The sequence below is a fragment of the Tiliqua scincoides genome, chromosome 4 (genome assembly GCF_035046505.1).
Source record: "Tiliqua scincoides isolate rTilSci1 chromosome 4, rTilSci1.hap2, whole genome shotgun sequence".
NCBI classification, from domain to species: domain Eukaryota; kingdom Metazoa; phylum Chordata; class Lepidosauria; order Squamata; family Scincidae; genus Tiliqua; species Tiliqua scincoides.
In genome coordinates this window covers 212,024,972-212,050,899 of record NC_089824.1, presented here as the reverse complement: position 1 = coordinate 212,050,899, position 25,928 = coordinate 212,024,972, and the positions used below count along the sequence as shown (strand labels likewise).

General features: G+C 43.4%; 1 protein-coding gene across 2 annotated transcripts in view; it reads right to left on the bottom strand.

Moving 5' to 3' along the window:
- GNAS (GNAS complex locus) overlaps positions 1–25,928 on the bottom strand; it is a 163,602-nt gene that overhangs the window by 49,127 nt on the left and 88,547 nt on the right. For both annotated transcript variants that reach the window (XM_066623104.1, XM_066623105.1), the window contains exon 5: positions 11,375–11,472. In XM_066623104.1, coding sequence (XP_066479201.1) covers positions 11,375–11,472 — 98 coding nt within the window. The remainder of the gene's footprint in view (positions 1–11,374; positions 11,473–25,928) is intronic.

Below are 25,928 nucleotides of genomic sequence, written 5' to 3'. Positions count from 1 at the left end.
TTTCCTTTTATTACAGGCAAAGAAGGGAGTGCACAAGCCTGAAGTTCACCAAAGTGTTCATGTAAAAACCCATTATTGTTGCATCTAAACGCAACCAACAGGGGTAAGGAAGCTATTCTCCCCCTGCCAGGCATATTTCAAAACAGTTTTCAGCCACACAAGCAACAATAAGCAACCTGTCCAAAAAAAATCACTAAAAAGGTTAGGAAGTACATGAGCCTGAAAGGGTGTTGTGAAGAACCTAAGTGCAACTTTCATGAAGACAAAGATCTACCTTCATAATAAAAGACATTTCAAGCAATTTATACTGTAGCATTTAGCTTATTCTCTCTCACATGAAATATTCAAAGGAAAGTCCAGAAGAATCAGAGTATGACTCTGCCATCTAGCCAATAATTAAGAATTTCTATATAATGCTGTTCAACAAAAAGTAGTTCACAAAGTGGTTTACATAGCTAAACATACCCTGTCCCAAAAGAAATCACAGTCCAAAAACTTGGTTATTGTCAACCTCTACTGTTGTAATGAACATGCTAGATTTTGCGTAGCTATTCTCCTCTCTCTCCAACTCTCTTCCCAAGGCTGTGATTCTACCTGAACACAAAAATGTTCTGCAAATGTATTGTTCATATGGTTCCTCTGGGGCTACCGAGCTCTTTTTCAGGCTATCACTGCTATTCTACTGGTGAGAAACTAAGAGTAATGCTGCCTGCTATACCTAGAGCACTAGCCACCTAAGCTTCCTCCTCCCTTACCAAAAAGGCAGGCAACAAGGCAAACTTGCAGGAAACAGCATGAGAATAAGCTCTCTCACACTTACTTCCGGTCCTTCCTGAAGTCGGAGGGGTGTGAAACAGCTTGTGAATGGCTTCCCTTGCCCTATTTCCTTTTCCACACCAGTTAAAATACAGGAAGCATGAAACAGAGAGATATGCATAGAACGCCTTTTGCACTAAAAATGGAGGAATGAATAAAGTTATCAGGAAAATATGATGACTATAGAGAGGAAAACAGTCTTTTAAATATATTACACAGGGGCATCTGTAAGGCTTACAACAGACCCAGGACCCAGATCCTTAATGAAATAAAAATATTCATGAATACTACCACTTCACCTTTTTAAAATGACAACCGAGTGCTTTACACAAGGAGAGGGATTGGGCAAAGAGATTGGTGTGCTAGAAATTACAATGATTAGGTTACAAAGAACATCTTTAAAAAAAACAGTTGAACACATTTTTAGGTACAATGATTTCCTGGTGAGTCAAATTCAGTTTCACTTCATTTACTTAGTCTGGTCTTAGAGTGCCTACTACTCAGCCCCCTCTATATAATCTTTGTTATTCTTTCCATCAGCACCAGAGAGGGGGAGGGTGGTGAGTGGAGGTCCATGTGTCCCTGGATAGGTTGCCTTTGGCTCTCCTCTGTTTTGGGGCAGTTCTGAATCCCCTGCTCTGTGCGTTTTTGCCCCTCATTTATTTGCTGCTGTAGTTCTGAGTGAGTGGTGAGTCATGAGTGCTTCAGGGTCCCCTAGGGGCCGGGGGATAAGATTAGGCCCTCCGTTCGACTGTACTTGTCATGAGGCGACTAAACAGCCACCAGGTAGGTGGGACTCGTTAGCCTGGGAAGGCAGCTCATCTAAGAGAAGGAAAACTCTGATTCCACAGCCTTGTGGCTAAATCCAATTGTGGAAAAGGCTTCAGGAGTCAACCTCGAGGCAAAATCAGGAGCCGGAGTCCCTGAAGCAATTTGCGGCTGTATACAGTCATGCACTGGTAACTCCTGCGACGCCACTGGAACCAACCGTATTGGCTTCTGCCTTTCCATTGGACCATTCCAGCGATGTGGAGAGGGGGGATTTACTGCATGGGAAACAGCCTTTCCTCCATACCTTCTTTACCCAGGCTTTGCGCACTGGAGAGGACACTCCAACTTCGTCATACAGCGTCAGCACAACACGGGAAGCACCAGTTTACCGGTTATCTTATCTCGATTGGCATAGAATGTGACGCCAGGTACTGCTTCAGACAGTGGGAGATATCATTGTGTCTCATTGGGCAGCTACCACCTGCCTTAAGCTGGGCAGTCCCCAGCCAGTAAGGTGCTGCCGTGCCACGGTCCGTCAACTTCATGGGGTGTGTGGGGTTTAGGGTGAAAACCGACAAGCAGATCGACAACTCTGCACCAGGCAACAGAAAACTCCTGCCCTAAAGCTGGGCACCTGGAACGTTAGGACAATGACACCTGGCTTTTCTGACGACCTGCAAGAAATAGACAACGCACACAAAACAGCTGTCATTGATATGCAGCTGAACAGACTGCAGATGGACATTGTTGCCCTTCAAGAGACGAGGCTGCCAGATTCAGGATCTGTCAAGGAGAGAAATTTCTCATTTTTCTGGCAAGGAAAACCACTAAACGAGACCAGGGAACATGACGTTGGCTTTGTGGTCAGAAATACCCTGCTGGACTCCATCATCCCACCTACTGCGGGAAGTGAAAAATTTTTGTCCCTGCAGCTCCACTCATCAGCAGGACTTGTCACTCTCATCAGTGCATATGCACCGACTCTGCCATCTCCAGCAAAAGATAAAGACAAATTCTACGACAACCTGGCCACCACTATCAAGAAAGTCACTGAGAAAGAGCCATTGTTCATCCTTGGAGACTTCAATGCTAGAGTTGGTGCTGACCACAGTTCGTGGCCCACTTGCTTAGGTCAGTTCGGCACTGGGAAGATGAACGAAAATGGCCAACACCTGCTAGAGTTTTGCTGTCATCAAGGTCTCTGTTTCAGCAACACATTCTTCAACACGAAGCTCCAACATAGAGTCTCTTGGAGACACCCACGATCAAAGCACTGGCACCAGCTTGACTTGATCCTCACCAGACACTCCAGCCTTCCCAGCATCAAGATCACACGCAGTTATCAGGGTGCTGCCTGCGACACTGACCTCTCCCTGGTGTGCAGCAGAGTGAAACTGTGAACAAAGCAACAGTATCACACGAAAAGGAAGGAAGACCTCGCACTGACACCAGCAAGACCCGCGATCAGGGAAAAGTGGGGGAATTTGCACGAGCGCTTGAGGAATCTCTTCTAGGCCTGGCTGATGCAGATGTATCCAATAGATGGGAACATTTCAAGAATGCTGTTTACAACAACGCCTTGTCCATATTCAGCAAGAAGACCAACAAGATGGCAGACTGGTTTGAATCCCACTCTGAGGAGTTGACACCAATCATTGAGGAAAAGAGGAGAGCTCTAGCAGCATACAAAGCCTGTCCCAGTGAGTGCAACCTGCAGGTCCTCCGAGCTGCTTGCAACAAAATCCAGCAGACTGCCAGGAGATGTGCTAATGACTACTGGCTCCAACTCTGTTCCCAGATACAGATAGCAGCTGACACAGGCAACATCAAGGGGATGTATGATGGTATCAAGCAGGCCCTAGGTCCAATACAGAAGAAAATTGCCCCTCTGAAGTCTGCCGCAGGCGAGGTCATCCAGGACCACGCACAGCAGATGGAACGCTGGGTGCAGCACTACTCTGAGCTGTATTCCAGAGAAAATGTAGTTACCGAAGAAGCGCTGAACAACATTGAGTGCTTGCCTGTGTTGGAGGAGCTTGACAGTGAACCAACCCTAGAAGAACTTCACGTGGCCCTGGACTCCCTTGCCTCTGGCAAGACACGTGGGAAAGACAGCATCCCTGCTGAAGTGCTGTCCTAAAGTGCTGCAAAGAGATCATCGCCACTGAGCTGCATGAAATTCTCTGTCTCTGCTGGACAGAAGGTGGAGTACCACAGGACATGAGGGATGCAAACATCGTCACGCTGTACAAGAACAAAGGTGACAGGGGTGACTGCAATAACTACCGTGGCATCTCTCTCCTTAGCGTTGTAGGAAAGCTGTTTGCCCAAGTTGCACTAAAGAGGCTCCAGGTACTTGCAGAATGAGTCTATTCAGAATCGCAGTGCGGATTCCGAGTCAACAGGTGCACCACTTATATGGTATTCTCCCTTAGACAGCTGCAGGAGAAACGCAGGGAACAACGACAGCCACTCTTTATAGCCTTCATAGATCTCACAAAGGCTTTCGACCTGGTCAGCAGGGACGGCCTCTTCAAGATTCTCCCCAAGATCAGATGTCCACCCAGGCTCCTCAGCGTCATCAGGTCTTTCCATGAGGACATGAAGGGCATTGAAGTCTTTGATGGCTCCACATCAGACCCCTTTGACATTCGAGTGAAGCAGGGCTGTGTTCTTGTGCTGACCTTGTTTGGGATTTTCTTCATTGTCCTGTTGAAGCAGGCCTTTGGAACTGCAACAGAAGACATCTATCTCCGGACCAGATCTGATGGAAAGCTCTTCAACCTCTCCAGACTGAGAGCAAAATCCAAAGTCCAGCTGAAATGTCTGTGTGACTTCCTCTTTGCCCACAATGCAACTGTCACCGCCCACTCTACCAAAGATCTTCAGCAGCTCATGAATTGTTTTAGCAAGGCCTGCCAAGACTTTGGAATGACAATCAGCCTGAAGAAAACATAGGTCATGGTTCAGGATGTGGACTCACCTCCCTGCATTACAATCTCTGTGCATGAACTGGAGGTTGTCCATGACTTTGTGTACCTTGGCTCAACAATCTCCAACACTCTTTCTCTTGACACCGAGCTAAACAAACGCATCAGTAAAGCAGCTACCACATTTTCCAGACTCACAAAGAGAGTATGGTGCAACAAGAAGCTGACGGAACATAACAAGATCCAGGTCTATAGAGCTTGTGTCTTGAGTACACTTCTGTACTGCAGCGAGTCATGGACTCTTTGCTCACAACAGGAGAGGAAACTGAACACTTTCCACATGTGCTGCCTCTGACACATCCTCAGTATCACCTGGCAGGACAAAGTTCCAAACACCACAGTCCTGGAACGAGCTGGAATCCCTAGCATGTATGTACTGCTGAAACAGAGACGACTGCGTTGGCTTGGTCATGTCATGAGAATGGGCGATGGCTGGATCCCAAAGGATCTCCTCTATGGAGAACCATGCAGGGAAAGTGCCCTAAAGGTAGACCACAGCTGCGATACAAAGATATCTGCAAGAGGGATCTGAAGGCCTTAGGAATGCACCTCTATAGGTGGGAAACCTTGGCCTCTGATCATTCTTGGAGGCAGGCTGTGCAGCATGGCCTCTCCCAGTTTGAAGAGACACTTGGCCAACACACTGAGGAAAAGAAGCAAAGAAGGAAGGCCCGTAGCCAGGGAGACACACCAGGGACAGACTACATTTGCTTCCAGTGTGGAAGGGATTGTCACTTCCGCATTGGTCTTTTCATTCACCAGAACCACTGCCAGAACCACTTTTCAGAGTGTGATACCATAGTCTTCTGAGACTGAAGGATGCCAATGATTCTCTCCATGAAAAGTGGCAATGAAAACCTATTGAGATTGCATACATGTTCCAGTGCACTTGTTAGAGCAAGGCTGTCCAACTCAATTCATACAGTGGGCCAAATAGCATTCTTGGTGCCTGCTGAGGGCTGGAAGTGATATCATTAAGCAGGAAGTGATATCATTAAGCAGGTCATGACAAATGACAGATCATTCTGCAAAGGATGAAAGAGAAAATGCACAAAGTCTGATCATATTTTCAAGATATGGGGCAGCCCAATTATCATGCAGGTTGTCCTTTCAGAAGTGCTGCTTTTGCCACAATGTCATTCCGCTGATCAACTGAGAGGTGCTCTGTGAAGTGATGCCTTGCTAGAAGCAGCACTGCTGAAAGGGAATTCTGGGAGAGTCCAATTATATTGGGGAGTGGATAAAGAGCTTCTGGGGACCACATCCAGCCTGTAGCTCTTATGTCTGACACCCCGTGCTACAGTTTTGATTAAGTTATTACCTGGATCTCATAGCAAAACCACCAACATTGCATCTCAGAGTCCAAGGATTCAAAGTTCTCTGGAGAACTGACTGTACAGGGTCAGACACATTATTATCAGAATGTGAGTGCTGCACAGGACAATTTTCAGGTGACATGGAAATGCTGCCAAGTCGGGGGACACATGTTATTAAGTATATTTATATACCACTTTGCAACAAAGAAAAACTGCTTCAGAAAGTGGTTTACATAGGAAAGTGGCCACACCTGCATGACCAGCATGGACAACGTCCTGTGTAAACTATTAACATGTTCTAAGAATGTAAGGAAATGGAAATATTATATTGAAACTAGTCCTCATGAGAGACATTTCTGAGACCTAAAAATGATACTTGCAACAATGCAGCCTCAGTATACTAGTTCCTATATTTCTGTGAAGAGCAGGTTTTTGTTTTTTTTAATTGAAAGGAACTCTACAAAGAAAGATAAAGTGTGAATTATTTCCAACTTTCCATCAGATATCTTGTTTGTGGAAAGGCTCAAGCTCTAAGCAAATTCACTTTTTAAAAGCCTCTGAAAGAACAGAGGTTATGAGAGGTCATGGGTCAGAGCCCAGCTCTGTCATCTTGGCAGGCCAGAAGAGTGCAACTGAGAGCAAACAAAACTCCACTGCCAAGAGCAGGGAATGCAAAGATCAAGTTATGACTGCACAGCAACTGCTCCTTGATATTCATTCATCCCAGTATGCAGGAACCATTCACACCCCTGTCCAATCCCGAAAAGGTTCCTCTCTTGCCAGCATGGGAGGAAGAAAATAATCTACATGACCTGTTAAATGTATTACCCTAAGTAAGGCCTGTCAAACTTACAGTTCCAGGTAACATGCAGCAGGTCAGTCATACAGTGCAACCTGTAACATGCTCAAGGTTGTCATTCTAAAAAGTGGGTCCTGGTGCTAAAGAGTTTGAGAGCCACTATATAGATCTTAATACAGGCACACATACAAATTGGCCTAACCAAAATCAAAAAAATTCATCACATGCAGCAAAGATCAATGAAGGTAACTAAACTGACAAAATATTTGCTAAGGCTTTCTAGTCTTTATTTTCCCACAGCCCAAAGACTTCATATTCTTATTCCAAGATAGAGGCCTTCCACTGTGTCCTGGCACTCATTCACATATACCTTTAGAACACTAAACAAGTATGCACAACACCTAGCTAGACCACCATAAAGACACACATTTACACCCTTCTGGTAGGAGAGCACCAGAATCTAGAGCAGGAATGTCAAACTCGTTTCATACAGAGGACGGAAGTTAGCATTCAGGGCTCCAGCTGAGGGTCGGAAGTGATGTAATTAAGCTGAAAGTGACATCATTAAGCATCTAATGGCCAGAAACCAGACCTTGCACTCATATAGAAACTCATTAACTGCAAATGACAGAAGAAAAAAATACGCAGATCTCGAACATATTTCAAGATTTGGGAAAGTTCAATTTTCATGCGGGCTGCCATTTCAGCGGTAACACCTCAGCAGCTGAGAGTCTGAGGGCCAGATAAAAAGCTTCTGGGGGCCGCATTCGGCCCCCGGGCCTTATGTTTGACACCCCTGAACTAAAGTATCAAAAATTAGAGTGTGAACTTGAATCCAGGAGCCAACTGAGCCAGGTAGCAGTATCATGCACTCTTCTGCCAATAAGGCAAGAAATTTCTAAGAATAAATCAAGCGTAGATCATATCTTCGCCTTATGCGTGGGTCACTCAGGCGTTAGGGCTCTTCAGGCATATCACGGTAGCCAGGAGAGCAAAAGGACATGGAGAAGTTCTTTCCTCCTTCCCCTCTGGGCTGCGCCATTATGTAGAAGGGGGGAATGGCACACAGTACTGCATAAGCACCTTGATAATCTATATAAAAACACTGGCATGGCTCAGATTCAATCAGGTTACACGGCGATCCATCTCCAGGGCAAGCTGCAGCCAAAGTTAACATTTTCACTCCTCCTGAGAAAAAAGCAAGCAAGGTCTCAACGCTTCCATTAAAATCAAGCGTGCCTCATTCTCTTTGGCAGGATAACACCTGACCCTTCTATATCCTCCTTCCATTTTGCAAATGTTTGGCAGAGGTCTGGTTTTTTAAACATACGGATGTAAGCCTCATTTCCATCTGAAACAAAGTCTGAGGCTACAATTCAGTGCACCATTATTTAAGAACACCATCCATGGAAAGCAATGTGGTCTACTTCTGAGTAAGCAGGGTTGCAACAATGCCTGCGCTTGTTTATGCTCATTCCTTGTCTCTCTGCTGTGAACTGAATTGCACACTCCTAGTTATATGTTGTATGCAGAGCCACTGGCTTAACACACCAGGCACCTGTTCTGCCAAATCCCAATCCAATGGGCCTCGTGCCCGCTTAAGGCTGATCAGTCCCCCTTGTGAAACTCAACAGTGCAGCAAGCAAAAGTCAAAGTCCAGTTCCAGTCCACAGATTCCAAGTAAACCAGTCCAATCAATTAGAGTTGCCAAATCAGAGTCCAGAGCCAATAAGCCAAGTTACAGTCCAAGGTCAGGTTCCAGGTAGGTCAGTCAAATCCATCAGGGTATCCAAGTCCAAGTCCAAAGCCAAAGTCCAGTCACAATCCACAGTCAGATTCCAAATTCAATAAGCCAAGTCAGTCTCCTCTCCAACCTGCACTCCTTCAAAACCCACAAACCTTTTCTGCCTCAGGTGCTCCTTATATCCCTGAGGGCCCTATTGCCTTCCAGTGGCTGCAGCTGTGCAGCACACTCTGCTGGATGCCCAGGTCTTACCCTTAAAGGGGCCACTGCTGACATCACATCTACCTCCTCGCCAGTTCTTCCAGATTCCAATACAGCACCTCAAAGAAGGATTTGATTACAGTGCACTTACACTGACAGTGATTACAAAAAGGATGTGAAGGTCAGAATTTTAAAAGTATCTTATGATCATTTACTATATTTTTAAAAATTAGAGATTGTACAGCTCTTAGGTAACAATTACTGGTAGTATTATTTAATACCAATTACACAAGCCAACATACATTTTGCTTCCTTAAACATTACACCAATTCCTGGGTATACTTGGGGTGCTGATTCAAAAAATGGCATCCATTTTGCCCTATCACGTCTAGTTTTGGAGACTCGGCACAGCCTCTTTAGTGAATGGTTCAAGCAGCTTCCTCATCAGGAAGCCTACACCATGGCTTCCTCATAAGGAAGCTGCATGAACCATTCACTAAAGAGGCTATGCTGTGTCTCCAAAACTAGACGTGATAGGGCAAAACGGATGCCATTTTTTGAATCGGCACCCCAAATTCATATCAAACCACCATAAAGTTTGGGAAAAACTTTTCTGACCCTCAATTTTGTAGGCCTATGTTATTTTCAGGATCTGGCCTCGGGTAAAAATCAAACAAAATTATAGATAGACAAGGCCCCCTAAGTTTAACCCCCTGACTTGTTCAAGGGTCAGAAAATTCTACATTTTTGACTCAAAACCTGCCCTCGATTTATCTCAGAGATTGACTTATACTCGAGTGTCTATGGTAGATCCATGCTGCTTCTCCTTTTTCATCTTACCCCTGCAATTTGTAATTCCAAAGTAGACTGAAGACTGCACAAGCTGCCCCCCTCCCATTGAAAACATTTCTTATCTACTATTATGGCAATACAAATGGCCGAAGACCATAAATGCTGGCTTGGATTACCCATTTATGGGTATATGCAAATAGTTTCAGGGAGAGGCAAGGTCTTCTCTAATTTGTTCTAGGACAAGATAATACTCAGTAGGAGTGTCACCTGCCATTTCTTACTTTTGCCAAATGACAGTGCAAATGAGAGCACTGGTGAAGGCTGAGTACCACTCAGTGCACTGCCCATCAAAGGTGAGCAGATTACTGGCTGCTTAAAAGAGAAATATCAAACTATTAAAAAGGAATCAGGTCTCTATTATTAGCTAAGATGTTATGATGAATTTTACACTGAAAAGAAACTTTCCTTTTATATGAAAAAAAGAAAAGACACAGCAAAATACATTCAGTATACCTTTTACTAATATGACAGAATTTGACTCCTTCTAACCAATGTGCTGTCTAAACAAACTGTCAATGAGAATAAGGGGCAAATCCTATTCAATTTTCCAGTGCCAGTGCTGCTGTGCCAATGGGGCATGTGCTGCATCCTGTGGTGGGAAGGTAATCACAGAGGCCTCCTCAAGGTGAGGGAACATTTGTTTCCTTACCTTGGGACTGCATCGCGGCTACACTGGTGCTGGAAAGTTGGATAGGATTGGGCCCTAAAATGGTAAAAAGAGTCAAAAGGCAATTCCTGCTTTCTAACCTCAACACAAAGCCTAAACCCACTGAAGGTTTCTTGATTTTTCTCCTTAACCAAGGTTGTGGGGGTGAGAAGCCAAATAAAATGCTGTGAACTATCTGTTTCCAAACCAAACACAGAAGAAATAACCCAATACTGAAACTGTACAGGACATTGCTTAAATAGAAGATGTTGTTCTAAACAATACTGGAAAATGTGTTTTTAAGAATGTGAAGATTATACTGTAATATCTCCCATAATGCTACTTCCTTTAGTGGTGATTCGTAACAATGCTGTTTGATAGCTATTCTAGCCAATGGGAGAAGTGTATTCTGGGATTCATGAGTGTCAGTCAGCGCTAGTTTCCTGCCTTAACTATAATGAAGTCTTCTATAGTTCTGTTTCACTCAACTTTCTAGAACAGAAAAGAACTTTCTAGAAACAGAACATCCCTTAAGTTATGAGAGGTGTTACATCAGTAATTACCTCAATATTGTACCTCAATGAATACCTCAACAAAATATCTCAAGTTTGGACTGAAGTATGCTTTGCTTCAACATTTTCAGTCTAGCAAAAGGTCCATTACAGATACATTTAAAAACTTACAACATCTCTCAGAGGCTCCCACTGTAACTTGAATAATTCAAAATCCAAATCAACCAAAACACTGAAAAGTTATGTATAGAAATCAATTCACAGTTTCACTCCAGATTTCATGTTCTAGGTACAGAGGGAAAACTCAAAATATTAAATAGCTGAATACTAGATAAATTCTGACTGGCCTTGAACCTAGATTCTGCAGCTGACCAACAAAGTGGCTGTTCCCCACTTCAACTGCATTAACTAAAAAACTGAAAACATTAACATTCAAAAGCAATTCCAAAATACACTTCTCATGAAAAATTGCTAGTATTCTGCAAGTATCACACTGCGCACCAAAGTAAATAAAAATATTACAGAACAGAAAGAGATGCCTGAACAAAATCACATTGCTTATCAAGCTCACCATGCTCATGGTTTTCATATATTTATCCAACTATGTGCATCAAACAAAAGCAAGTTATGCTGTTTTTTTGAACGGATGTTACAGACATTTTCCCTGTTTATGCTTTGTCCTGCTTCACAACAGACAACAATCAAAAGTAAGAAAAACTGTACTTACTACTGTGCACAGTCGATCAACTGATACTCATTAGATCTTTCGTAGCAGGCTCTCACACCTTCATCTTGCCAAAGTGTTTTTGTATGTTCATAGAACTCCTGAAAGCAAAGCAAAGGGATAGCCTGCATCAGCTGGGATAATCCACAAGAACAACCAAACAAAAATGGCAGTCTGTTTTTACATAACAAGCATCTACTAAACACACACATTTCTGCAGACGTTTTCAAGGCAACTTTCAACTCTAAATATCCTGGATATCCAATTATGTTCAGCACAGAATACAGTAAAATTTATAAAAAGGATTGTAATATATTCTCAAGTCTCAGAAACAAGAGGCACGCACATTGACAGCCCCACCAAAGAAAAAGTATGCCCCACCCAGTGCAATTAATGCTTATGTAAAAGTATTTTGGACTTTTGTAGCTGTGAATATCTACATGAAGGACAGAATGAAAAAATGGCTGTGTTAAGCCATTCTGTGTAATGACCTTCTTCTGTATGTAATGGCCTTTTTTGTAGTTATACTGCAAACAAATTATTTGCTATATGGAAACAATGTGAGAATTTCATATTTTTAAGATAAAAAGGAATGTTTTTATCTATAACAAGTAGAAACTGATGTGCGGCAGCAATGTATGGGCACAGTAACATTACCGGAGATTATTGAGAAAAGGACAAGCAAAGGGAAAGAAAAAAAAAAAGAGTACCACTCAAGGGTCTTATTCTTTTTAGTGTCATAAGAAGCTGTACACATAGAACATTCCCAAAGCTTTCAGTGCAGCTTCACAAGCACATGAGAAGCACTCCATACACACCACGTACGTATCAGGGTGGCAGGTTACATTTATAAATGCATTGAAGAACATTAGATGTATGCTTTTCCCATTTCAATATCAACACTGAACGGTCGAAAGAATTTGCATTCAGTTTTAGATTCTATGTTAGATTCCTCCTGCATAGAAACATAGAAGACTGGTGTGCTCTTTAAGACTGATTCTCTATCATTGCTCCAAACAAACAAACTTGGTTATCCATTTAAGTTAAGGAAAATGGATAGCTTTTAATCAACAAAATGTAACTGTGACAAGGATATTTTCAGTATTCAATGGATAACAGAACACAAAATAACTAGGCTTTACCAATCAATAAGATGACCTACACAAGTAAAGGAATGCATTTTTTAAAAATGTATTTTAGAAAATGTTAAAGAACACTGGAAATTTCCAAAGAGGAAAAAATGCAGTACAATTCACTTGTATTGACTTGTTCTGGAATCCATTCATAATGGGAGAGTACAAAGGACTGGATTTTCAGGTTCCAAGAAGGAAAGGGCTCTCTGGAATGAATTCCAAGAAAGACAGAAAAAATAGTTGTCTGAACCTTTTAACATCTTGCAGCCCATACCCACATAGTAAAAGATTTGAATAACTTTTAGCCATGTAGCAACATGCAAGACCCCACATTAGAATCAGCTGTGCTCTCAGCACTGAGAATAAATTAAACACTGCTGACTTTTAACCATGGTTAAGAGATCAGACATGTACCAGTACTTCCTTTCCCTCCCTCTTCTCTCCACTAAGAATTTATCTTCCTTCCCCTGTTGACCTTAATCATGGTTCAATGTTACATCTACACCAGGGGTGTCCAAAGTTTTTGGCAGGAGGGCCGCATCATCTCTCTGACATTGCGTCTGGGGCCGGGGAAAGAAAGAATTAATTTACATTTAAAATTTGAATAAATTTACATAAGTTTAGATAAATGAATATATTAAAGATGAACTTATATGAATGAATGAAGGTCTTGCAATAGCTCAAGGCCTATAAAAGGCTTTGCACAAAGCAAGGCTGGCCTTTCCTTTGCTGCCACTACTGCATCACAGACGTGAAACAGCAAGCAGAGGAGGAAGCCCTAATCCCACAGCTCACGCAAAAAGGTCAAAATTTCAAAAGGTCAAAAAGGCCTTCACTCTGAGAGCAGTTGTGTTGGGCCAGTGCAGGCTACAACAAATCTCTGGAGGGCCAGAGGCTCATTGGAGACTGGGGGCTCACTGAGGGCCGCATTGAGAGGCCTCGAGGGCCGTATGTGGCCCCAGGGCCGGGGTTTGGGCACCCCTGATCTACACAAACACAAACTATTATGAACACTAATCTTCTCAACCAGGATGTGCTTGTGCAACCACAAAGATAGCAACATTAATGATGACTAGCATGTGTTGAAAGCCATCACAAATCATATACCCCTGAAGGAGTTTATGTACTGCTTGACATCACAACCTGGATTTGTAGCACTACATTTTTTATTTCTACCGTAAAAATACTATTAATAATAATAATAATAATAATAATAATAATAATAATAATAATAATAATTCTAAATGAAGATTACAGTCACAAATATGTGAAACACTGTGAGAGAACATTAGTGAAAATTAGTTCCCCTTTGATGCTCCTTAGTAAACTGTTTGTTTCCACTGAGTAAGACAGGATTACAGCTTAAGTATAACTAAACACAAGTAAAAAACCACCAAGTTCAAACACCTCTACTCATTAAGTTTTGTACAAGACAATAAGGGTCACTGAACAGTATAAGGACCTGATATGCTTTGTACCAGAAGGAAGTGTTCCAGTGGAACAACAATTCCATTTCTGTGCATTATATGTATAAAAGCAGCAGGCAATTTCTTTTCTTATTATTCTGACACAGGTGAGCATGACTATGAATACATTATCACAGAAGACTACAGGCAGGCATAGGTAAAACCAAAACTCCATAGATTTTATGAGAAACAGTACCCTGGAAGATCCATGACTTTCCCAAGATCCACAAATGTGAAGCTCTTTTACATTTGACTAGAAGGCAATAACAAAGTAACTCAAAACTCTGATAAAAGCAAAGTTGGGTTTGCACTTAGATGTGGTAACCCTTCCATAGGTGTCCTGACACACTCCAGCTCATTGAAACTTGTGAAAATGAATAAAATGTCAGACCCCAATTCAACTGGTCTCTGGTTGGCAACCTTCAGTCTTGAAAGACTATGGTATAAGCCTACAGCACCCAGTATTCCCAGGCGGTCTCCCATCCAAGTACTAACCAGGCCTGATCCTGAATTCAACAGTGTTTACCAAAGCTATATATTTGTGTCTATATTACAAGAAAAACAGAAGTAAAATGCTTTAACACAATGAATCTGTGTTAGATCTACCCAAGATATGCACTTTTCCAATTCTTTACCATTCAGTCTATCTTCCTGTGTTTTTTGACACCAAGTAGTCTACATCATTCAGTGCCAAAACACCTATTCTAGAACATCCTTGTTACACAGGACTAGTTCCCAAGAACAGCAGTCACTATGCATCTGGGCTGTACCAGTTCAGACTGCAGGGTGAACGCTCCCACAACAGTTACCTACACATAGAAAACTAGAGTACTGGAGAGAAGACTAGATGAGACTTCGCCTTTCTGACATGATAAATTTTTGAGTATAGACAATTTCTTGTATGAAAAATCATTCAGTTGTATAAGCTCCCACCTGCAATATGGAGTGGTACAATCTAAACACATATCATGTAATGTTTTGTGAGAAATGAAATTGCTGACAGCAAAGCAGTACAGGGTAGATAGCAGAATGTTTGCACATTTTTTAAAAGGGACAGTGACGCTAGAAATTATGTTGGAGAGCAAAGGCACAAAATGATAAATGATTCATTCAGAGCGCAATCTTAACCAACTTCCTAGCACTGACATAGCTGTGCCAATGTGGCATGCACTGCATCCTGCATTGGGGAGGCAGTCAAGGAGGCCTCCTCAAGGTAAAGGCATGTTTGTAACCTTACCTTGGGGCTGCATTGAGGCTAGGTCAGTGCTGGAAAGTTGGTTAGGATCGCACCCTCTGTCTTTTGTAATGAGAGAAGAACCGTAAACCTGTTTTAAGTCCTGGTTTTAAACAACTATACTTTTCTTTCTATTTTTCAATTTCTATTTTGCCATCTCACAGTTCTGTACAGTCACCAGAACTGATTTTTTTAAACTAGCTCCTGAGCTCGTGTATTCAATGTCTTGTGAGTACTGAAATACTCACATTTTTGTTTTATGTACAGTCAAGCATTGTTAACCACACACTTTGGTCCTGCGGATTCACTTAACAAACATGTGACTTACCTCACATCATTTGTAGTCTATTCTCAGCTTCTGCAGTGGCCATCCTGAAACTATCCTTTGCTGGCAAGTTAGCTGCTCCTCCCCCTAAACCCAGGGGTTCCCAGTGTGTCACAGTACACTCACAGGGGCTCCAAGGGATGTCCCTGGTGACCCCCTCCTACCTGTACTCTAGGCACCACCACTTTGGATCTTGCAGAATCTCATGAGGTCCAAGATGGCAGCACCCAAGCCTCACAAGATTTGGGTGCCATCATTTTAGATCTCTCAAAATCTTGCAAGATTTGGGTGCTGCCATCTTGAATCTCATGAGATTTTGCAAGATCCAAGATGGAAGCACCAGGCTGAGCTGGGGAGAAGGGACTGCAGGGTAAGTTTCAGGTAACCCGGGTAAGTTTCAGAACCACTGCCCTAACCTCACTGTTACATAGGATTAATGACTCCATATCCACTGGGCTTTCCAGGAATCCAAACCCAGCGGATAATAATTGACTGTATGTACTAGTTTACTTTTGAGTGCACATCTGTTTATTATTATTAAATATTTAATAAAGCTTAAGTGATGGCAGGTGCTAGAAATAAGGAAGTACAAAAGATAAAAGTATGATTCAGTGACAGTAACAGTGCACCAGCTAAGAGCGAGATCTCTGTTAAATAGTTTTCACTGTAAATATCATCAGAAGAATTACCTGGGTTGAATAACAGGTAACAAATAAGCCATATAAATCAAGAGATAGCAAATAGTTAATGCAACAGTATTAGAATGCAGAAAAGCATGACCTACTTCTGCATATAAAAAGTAGGTTGCAGTTTATGCTATATTATTAAGTGAGTAACTAGTTTATTCTACATTATAAAGAATATTTATATACCACTTTTCAACAGAGCATATTGGACTGAAAAATGCTTGTAATCCTGTACTTTAAATGGGATTCTATGTCACCCTATAGTAACAACTTCCCAAGGGCTGACATAGGACTAGCCAAGCCTTCCCTCCTGCTAAGTAGGATTTGAATTCAAGTGTGCATCAGTCTCTAAATAAAAAGACACATGCACCCAAGCACTGTTCTTTCCTGAGCTATTCCCATCCGAAAGTGAGAAGAACATGAGGATAAGGAGATAGCACAAATGGAGACTGTCCTGAGATACTGTAGGATATGATTTATTTAACTGAATGAGCATGATGATCCTCAACCAAGTTTGAGGATTATTGTCAAATGTTTGATCAATGGGAAATACTACTCTGCTTGATGTCATCTTCTAATCTGAACTATATCCCAGCAGGTTAACTTAATGTGGTTATTAATTATCCACATTTGATGGAAAAATAATCTAGGTCCACATTCTTTGAACTTTTTGAGTAGAATTTCAAAATCAGGACCTACAATTAAAACTGTACTAACATTTAGATTACTGGATTATAGTCAATGGTCTGCGATACCAGTTGCATAAATACTACCTTTTAGTAGGAAGTTTTCCACTCAGATTAAACTTCACTCCCAAAGTAGAGTTTAAACACCACCTGCCCAGCTGGAAGCTGTTTTTCAACAGTGACAAATTTGATAGTGTTTTGGGGAGTTCTTGTTTTTTGGCTATGCAAGGTTCATTACTTTGGTTAGTTTATCCCTAATTATCTGGTATAATTACAACATTCACAAGACACAGTATCCATTCAGTTCCTTCAAATGTACAGAAAGAAAGGAGCAACAGTGAGGCTTATAAAAGAAGATTCCAAAGAATACCTGCCCTCTCCCTGCTCTAATTCAAGAACACACCATTTCTGTGCATCCACAATATGGTGGTCAATCGCATCAAGCTGAGACTCTCACACACCTCACCTAAAAGCAGCTAGCATCCCTTCTCCTCCACCAGCCTTCATGCACAGCAGCACTCCTGCTGCAATCAGCCTGCACATTCCATGCAAAAGCAGCATGACAGGAGAAAAGAGGATATAGCAGAATCATGGCTCAACATATTAACATCAGACTTTACTTGTTTCTGTTGCTAAAAAGAAACAGTGCAGCAAGGTACAGAAAGAGAGAATGCAGCATTTGAGAACACTCTGAATTACTTCAGGTATTCGGCAGCAACAAACTAAAACCTGCATTTTTTAAAAATGCATGGTCTCAATAAATCAGAGGCCAATTCTGCTTTTTTAATTTTTAAGGCCAGATTTACTAGCAGTAATTTTCTGCAAAAGAAAACATAAGCACAGGTTGGAGCGTGCATATCCGTGGATTTTACGTCCACGGATACAGCTCAACGCAGGTCCCCCAGACCTGTGTTGAGCCAGACTGGGCTCTACCTGAACTCTCTGAAGGGGACTGGAGCTGCACTGGAGCTCCATGGCCTCTGCGGGCTTCAAATCTCCCTGTAATGCAAAAAAAAAAAAAAAAAAAAAAAAAAAGCTACTTCTGGTTTTTGGAAGAGCAAAAACGTTTTTCCTGTAGGATCCCATGTTATAATTTCTGATTGGTTCCCAAGTCTAAAAATTCACTCCCAAGAGCCAAGAATTAACCCAGATCATAGAGCAATACCTAAATATGTAAGCAACACAATACCTACACAACTGTTTATGTCAGTGATTCTCAAACTGTGGGTCACGACCCACTTGGTGGGTTGCGAAAAGCTGGGCAATGCCAACTTGGATACTGGCAAAATGAGCTGGGCAGTGCCATCTTGGAATCTGGCAGTGGGCACTGCCGTTTTCCAAGACCGCATCAGTCCTGCAGAGAGAGAGAGAGAGAGAGGCTTTTCTTCCTCTGGGTCTAAAAGAGTGGCCTGCACAGGCGCAAAAGAGCGAGACAGCACCTGTTTGATTTCTCCAGTGAGCGTAGCTGTATTGGCAGAGCAGATACAGGTGAATTTCAGGTGGGAGTCTGAAGTTTCCCCTTCCCCCCCTTGCCTCAGATGGGCTCCTTAGAAAAGATTCTTGCAACAAAGTTTGGGAAGGGAGGATTCACGGTTCAGAAAAGGATCTTTCTCCCATAATGAAGGATTCGCTTGGTGAAAGTTTTGATGAGCATCAAATACAGAAACAAAAGCACTGAGACACCCAGGAGAGGGAGGGGTGGGGGAACTGGGGTGAGTGGACTGAGCATGTGGGTGATCTGCAGGGCTACTAGGTGAGATGAAACGCTCCTGTCTTATAGGTGTGCAGACAAGTCTGGTTTTGCTGGGTCTGTGGGAGGGTTCAGGTTAGTTCAGGGGTTGGCAACCTTAAACATTCAAAGAGCCATTTGGACCTGTTTTCTGGAGAAAAGAAAACCTCGGGAGACACAAAACCCTTTTGACATCTAAAATGAAGATAACACTGCATATATAGTTTTTTTTTTTACCTTTATGCTATGTATAAAAAAACTATAGTGTGCTGCATTTTTGAAATGAATGAACTGCTACAGAGAAAACAATATGTAACATATTTTAATGTTACAAGATTACCATAATCTTAAATTTAGAATTACATATAAAAAACGAAAGAGTTAAAACAAAATACATTTAAATTAAATACTAATTTATTTTCCCAGGGCCTGCCCTAGCCAATTTGGTGCTACAGGCAAGACTTGGGCTGGTGCCCTCCCTAGCAGAAAATCCTGACCAACAGTAAATAGTCATCTTTGTGTCTTTTCCACAGTAATGTAAAAGAGGTACAATGAAATACAAAATCTAATGACTAGTATTTTTCAATACAATAAAGAGATTTATAGTTATTACTCCCCTTTGTATGTCCCAATTTATAATGCACTCCCCTCTTGTATATGCAACTTTTATAATGCGCTCCCCTCTTACAGGTTCCATTTTTATAATGTAGCCCCTTCTTGTAGCTCCCTTGTAGGTGCTGGGGCACCTTCCTTATGAGGAAAGGATATGGCGTTTGGGCCTCTTCAGCCTAGAAAAGAGGCGCCTGAGGGGGGACATGATTGAGACATACAAAATTATGCAGGGGATGGACAGAGTGGATAGGGAGATGCTCTTTACACTCTCACCAAAACCAGGGGACATCCTCTACCTCTCTCCTCAGAAGTCAGTCTCAGAACAGTGAACGGGGCTTCCTCCCAGGGAAGTGTGGACAGGCTCCTCTCCCTGTCTACTTAGAAGTCAGCCCCAGTAGAGGGACAAGGGCTTCCTCCCAGGGAAGTGTGGACAGGCTCCTCTCCCTGTCTACTCAGAAGTCAGCCCCAGTAGAGGGACCAGGGCTTCCTCCCAGGGAAGTGTGGACAGGCTCCTCTGCCTGTCTACTCAGAAGTCAGCCCCAGTAGAGGGACAAGGGCTTCCTCCCAGGGAAGTGTGGACAGGCTCCTCTCCCTGTCTACTCAGAAGTCAGCCCCAGTAGAGGGACCAGGGCTTCCTCCCAGGGAAGTGTGGACAGGCTCCTCTGCCTGTCTACTCAGAAGTCAGCCCCAGTAGAGTGAACGGGGCTTACTCCCAGGGAAGCGTGGACAGGCTCCTCTGCCTGTCTACTCAGAAGTCAGCTTCAGTAGAGTGAACGGGGCTTACTCCCAGGGAAGTGTGGACAGGCTCCTCTGCCTGTCTACTCAGAAGTCAGCCCCAGTAGAGGGACTGGGGCTTCCTCCCAGGGAAGTGTGAAAAGGAATGCAGCTCACCTCGCTCCTTCCTGCCCATTGCCTCAGCAGCGCTGCGTCTCCCGTGCTTCTCCGACCAGCCTCGCCTCTTCTGTTCAGCCCCCTGCCCGCTGCAGGGCGAAGGAAGGAAGAGCGCAGGGAAGAGGTGCCCGGCTGCCCCCCCCCACACCTGCTCGCAGTGGGGTGGGGAGAGCAGGTCCAGGAGTGCGCAGCTGCCCCTGCCTGCCTGCTGAGGAAGGAGCTGCTGTGCACGCGTGGGGGGGCACTTTGCAGGGAAGGAGCTGCAGCTTTGCAGGGAGGAGCGGCGCCCCTCATTCACCAGCAGCCACCCGCAGCACATCGCTGGCTGGGCGGAGGCCAAGGGGAAGGGCGCCCCACTTCCAGCCCCCACTGGGGAGCCGCATCAGAGGACTGAAAGAGCCGCATGCGGCTCTGAAAACACAGGTTGCCGACCCCAGGGTTAGTTAGTTTGCAAGGTGCCATGAATACTGATGGGCATATTCACATTAATGGTGTACTCAACACTAGCCAGAAGCAAGCACACCCCTCACACACAACTCATTACAAGAAGTATATTGAATTTTACAGGTGGAATGCTTGGTAGCAATGGTACCATGGGACAGAAAATTGGGAAAAGCTTCTGCGCTGGAATGTTTTTTCTTGTCATTTGAAGTTTATGAATTCCTAGGTGAGAACCTGAAAGCGATGTCATTTCCTGCTTAATGACATCACTTCCAGCACTGGCATCACAGTGATGTCACTTCCTGCTTGATGATGTCACTTCCGGGCACGACATCACTTCCAGGTTAAGGACATCACTTCCAGTGGGTCCCAGACAGATTGTCATCATGAAAAGTGGGTCCTGGTCCACTGGTTCATGCAATTAACTTAGTGCAGTTATTTTCAATCTTTTTCATCTCATGGCACACTGACAAGGCACTAAAATTGTCAAGGTACACTCTTCAGGTTTTTGACAACTGACAAGGCACACCATGCTGCCAGTGGGGGGCTCACATCCCCCATTGGCCCTACTAATAAATGACCTTCTCCCAAATTCCTGGGGCACACCTGTGAACCACCCACGGCACAGTGGTTAAAAATGGCTGCCTTAGTGAAACACTCCTTAGTGAAACACCTTAGTTAACACTCAACAAACAGATGATGCTCTGGTCATCTGCAAAGGTGTGATGTCTGGTATTGGTTTTCAATGAGCACAACACGCAGTGTGTAAGACTAATACACACACTAAACAGTACAACATGCAGTTCAAGCGCTATGAGAGCAACATGCTGGAAACTCATGCTGGCACTCAAGATGATGCTAGGAATATCCTTCTTGCATCTTTGAATGACAACATGAGTTCCCTGCATGCTTCCATCATAACACATGGGAACTATACTGTTTTGTAAATATCAAGTAGCCACTGATGAGCTGAAATGTCATATAATCAAGATTATGCTTATATAGTAAATTTTCAGGTATGATTTGTATACCTCATTATGCTAAGATCTCATAAAGCAATTGCTTATATAATGAGGGATTGTTGGTTGAAACACCGCTGTCACATAGATTTTTTAATATATAAATAAAAGCAGGCAGTTCAGCAACCAGTCAGTGAGTTCCTGCATTTTTGCTTGAGCAAAGACCAGTTAACATAGGAGTCTGTGAACCTCAATGTGTACAGAAGTCGGTGCTGCAGCAACTACTGATACAATCAAACAGTGATCCCATTCTAATCCTTTCCGTGGCATCAGTCACCGCTCCACAGCTGTTCACAACCCTCATCAGCAACTGGTTTTTCCGACCAGTGGACAGGAGAAGCAGGTAATTTACTTCTGCTTGAAGGAGTCAGGTGGTGCCAAGGAGACTGGTACGGAAAGCAATGATGGCAGCAGAGACTGAAAAGGGCTGAAATGAGGCTCTCCAGAGAGCTACAGTAATAGCTAAAGCCAATAAGAAACAGAGTTCAGAAGTTCCTGTTACACCCAAACAGCCCAAGTCCTACTCTACCTCTGTAGAGATATACCACAGGATGTTAAAACTCAAGGCATGGCAACGATATATGTGGAAAAATGTTTTGTGTCACATGGTGCTCAGTAAGTGTGAAACAGCAGCAGAGCACTATTTCTTAAATCACATGTCTATTTGAGCTTCTTCGGGCTCAGAAACACATGTCAACTAAAAGAGACAAGAGATACAAGGGAAAGAGAGTGGAAGCTTTACTGATAACACTCACTCCTGCTTCAAGTCAGAAGCCTTGCAATAAACATGCAAATAAAAATAAAACATGGCCAATGGGGGTGCCAAGAAAGCAAAAAAGCCCACAAGAGAGCCAAAGATACTGGCATTGTGCCAACTTTGACCTCCTTTACACTTGTTTTAGCAGCCCAAGTGCCATGACCCACATGAAAGGGTTTGTACCCACACGGTTTGGTCTTGCAGCATGTTTACAAGCCACAGGAGTAATGCACCTCCTAAGTGGCCTGACATCACACATAAGGTTTATAAACTCCTGAGAAGCTACAGCAGCACACACAATATACACATAAATGGAGGCGGTTGGAGCAGAAAAAAGTTGGTTATTCACACACTCAAAAAGCTAACAACAAATTGCTAGGAAAGAACCTGAGCCATTACTATGTTACACGATCAATGTATCATTTCTGCTTAAGATGTGTAGGGAACATGCATTGAAACAAGTGTACTTGGTGCAAGGTGCCAGCTTGGAGAGCAAAGGATCAAGTCAGTAATGTGTCTATTTAAAGGGACTGATGGCAAAAGGCCATAAATTCACAGGCCAGAAAGGTACACTTTTCTTTGGAACATGTAATCGCCTCCTCTCCTTCAATCCATGCATATCAGTGTTCCAAATCTGAACATATTGCTGGCTACCCTTTAAATGTAAATGGAGTTTTCACAGCTTCAAAACGCAGGTGAAGCCTTCCAGCGCCAAATCCTAATGAAACAGCGTATCTGATGCTTTGTAACCAGAGCCATCTCCCTAAAGTCCTGAAGCTGGGAAAAATGAAAGAAAACCTTTACACCTTCCTATGGTCCTCACCAACTCCATGATTATACTCAAGCTAGGAATAATTCAACAGACCATCCAACTAGCTACTTCAGCCTCAACTAGGTGAAAAAACAAAGGCAGAACTGAGCAGGGGTCCTTGACTAGTAATAGAGGACCTCCTGATCTGCACCTAAGTAACAGAGTTCATTGCACCTAAGAATCTCTATGGGGCAAAACCTCATAGCCACCCTCGGTGATGGAACCTCATGTTCTTTGTTCTCCACTTACTCTTTGTCTGCTCTTCTGCCTTGTTGTCCATTTGTTGAGCATTAACTCACTGCTGCTGCATCACATTTATATTTCCCTCCCATACCAGCCTCCATCTGAGAACCACCATGTCAGGGAGCACCCCAGATGGTAACCACACAACCACCATTTCAACCTAGAGTTGGTACAGGCTGGTCAACTAATCTTTTGGGCCACTTTTCTTGCTCCAAGCACCCTCCCTTTGTTCTTCTGAGATGCAGCTTGGCTCCCTTGTCCTGTAAGGGCTTGCTTCAGAGCTCTCTGCCTTTGAGAACCCTCTTTGCCAAGGGATGCTTTCTCATTCAGCAATTTGCCACTGTGACCCCTGCAACTCAACATTCCCAGGCCTCTCAGAAATGGGAATCTTGCCCCATGGCACAGCCTTGCTAGAGAGCCATCAAATCCCTGCTATCTTTCTTTTCTTGTCATCTCATGTGAAGTCAAGCTGACCTCACACTTGGTGATAGTCTCTGTCTTTCCTTTCTCAGAATGCTGCAAGTGCACATATATTTTTTCTACTTTTGTATTGTTTGTTGAAGGTCAAGATCAGACTTATGCCTCCTTTTCCAGGACAGACTCCCCTGAATGATCCAGCAAGTCCTCAGAACAAGGGGAATCTCTGCTGCCAGTGGCAACCTCCCTCCAGAGGCTTGGAGCATTGGTCAAGAGCACTTATCCAGTGGGAGTGACTAGCTCCTCATTACAAGCAGCTGGTGCATTCACAGCCTGTTTCTAGACTCACCCCTTGCCTGTAGCCCTACCGACTATGGCAAGCCACTCCCAGACACAGCCTAAACTGCCAAAGTCCTTCTCTTTTCCCCACCAATCTTCCTTTCGTTTTTCCTTTCTGAACCAGACCTCCCTTTTCTTCCCCCAGGTTATTCTGGAAAGCCCAGTTAATCTCCTTTTGTTCCTTCTTCCCCCTCCTTCTGCATATTCTCCCTCTGTGCCCCTTCACCTCCTAAGGAGTTCCTCTCTCTTCCTCCTGACTGCTTTCTCTAGGACTGCACTGTTATATGAATGTTAGCTGTAGAGCAGGGATACCCAAACCCTGGCCCAGGGGCCATTTGCGGCCCTCAGAGATCCCAGAAACAGCCCATGGGAAGCCCCCAATCTCCAAGCCTCTGGCCTGCTGGAGACTTACTGGAGCCTGCATTGACCTGATGCAACTGCTCGACGTGAGCTGTGGGCAGAGCTCTCTCTCCGCTGCTTGACATCCGGTGAAGCAGTAGCGGCACCAAAGGAAAAGCCGATCTCACTTTGTACAAGGCCTTTTATAGGCCTTGAGCTATTGTGAGACCTTTAGGTCTCTGTGGCTGCCATTTCAGGTTCTTTGGAGCTGCCCACGTGCTCGCCCCCCTTATAGAGGAATGGCTAGTCTGACAGCACATCCCCGAGTGGCATTTTAATCACTCCCATGTCCCATGTGTATCATTGCCTCTGAACAATTTGTCTCCCCATGGGTTTTATTTCTGCACAAGAGGTATGTGGTCAAGAGTTGTTACCACCCCCCTTTCTGGCTTGGCCTGTATGTTTGGTAAAAGCACATCCCTGATTGAATTTTACCATTGCCTCAGTAAAATTCATTTATATGTTCCATCTCCAATGTATTCATTTATGTAAAATTTATTCAATTTCAAAATGTAAATTAATTTTTTCCAGACCACTGCCACAGTGGCCCTCCTGTCAAAAAGTATGGGTGTTTCAAAAAGTGCTGCTGGTAACACCTAACCACATACTATACATAGCTGTTCATACAGATCAGAAACTTTGCCTTATTGGTTACAAAGCTCACCAAGTTATCTCTGTCATACTTTACAGTAGGCATATTACCTCAAAAGAAAACAGCCAAAACAGCCCTTGTATGTTGGAATTATATTGCTGTAACATCAATTGATCTACTCACACACCACTACAGTACATGATGCATCAGCAGCAATACAGTTTATTTCTACAACCATATACAGTCAGTTCTTGTTATCACTGGGGTTAAGTTCCTGGAAACCCTAGCAGATACTGAATCAGTGGACTTGGAGGTACCCCAGGAGAATTTTTCAGCACAGTAATACATTGAAGTGGACAGGGCTACGGCTAAAAAAAGAAAATGCCATTAGCTTCACCACCTACATATGCATATTTCCAGTGTTCCACCTACTGTGTCTCTAAGTTTGGTCTACATCCCATCCCCTTTCACAGGGGACAAAGAAACACCAACTGCCTTAAGGAGCAGAAGAAAAAGACTGATATTTTTATGTTTTGTAATTGTATTTGTATTTTACAATTTTAACATTTTATCATTGTATTTGTATAGTTTAGTTGATGTGAGCCACCTTGGGAGCCTCTTTCAAGGTCAAAAGGCAGAAAAGAAAGGCTTTCTAATTTACTTATAAAGAACCTGGAGCTGGGAATAAACAATGAGGTGGCCAAGATCGTGGATGACACTAAACCCGGTTGTGAAGTCCAAAATGGATTGTGAAGAGCTCCAGAAGGATCTCTCTAA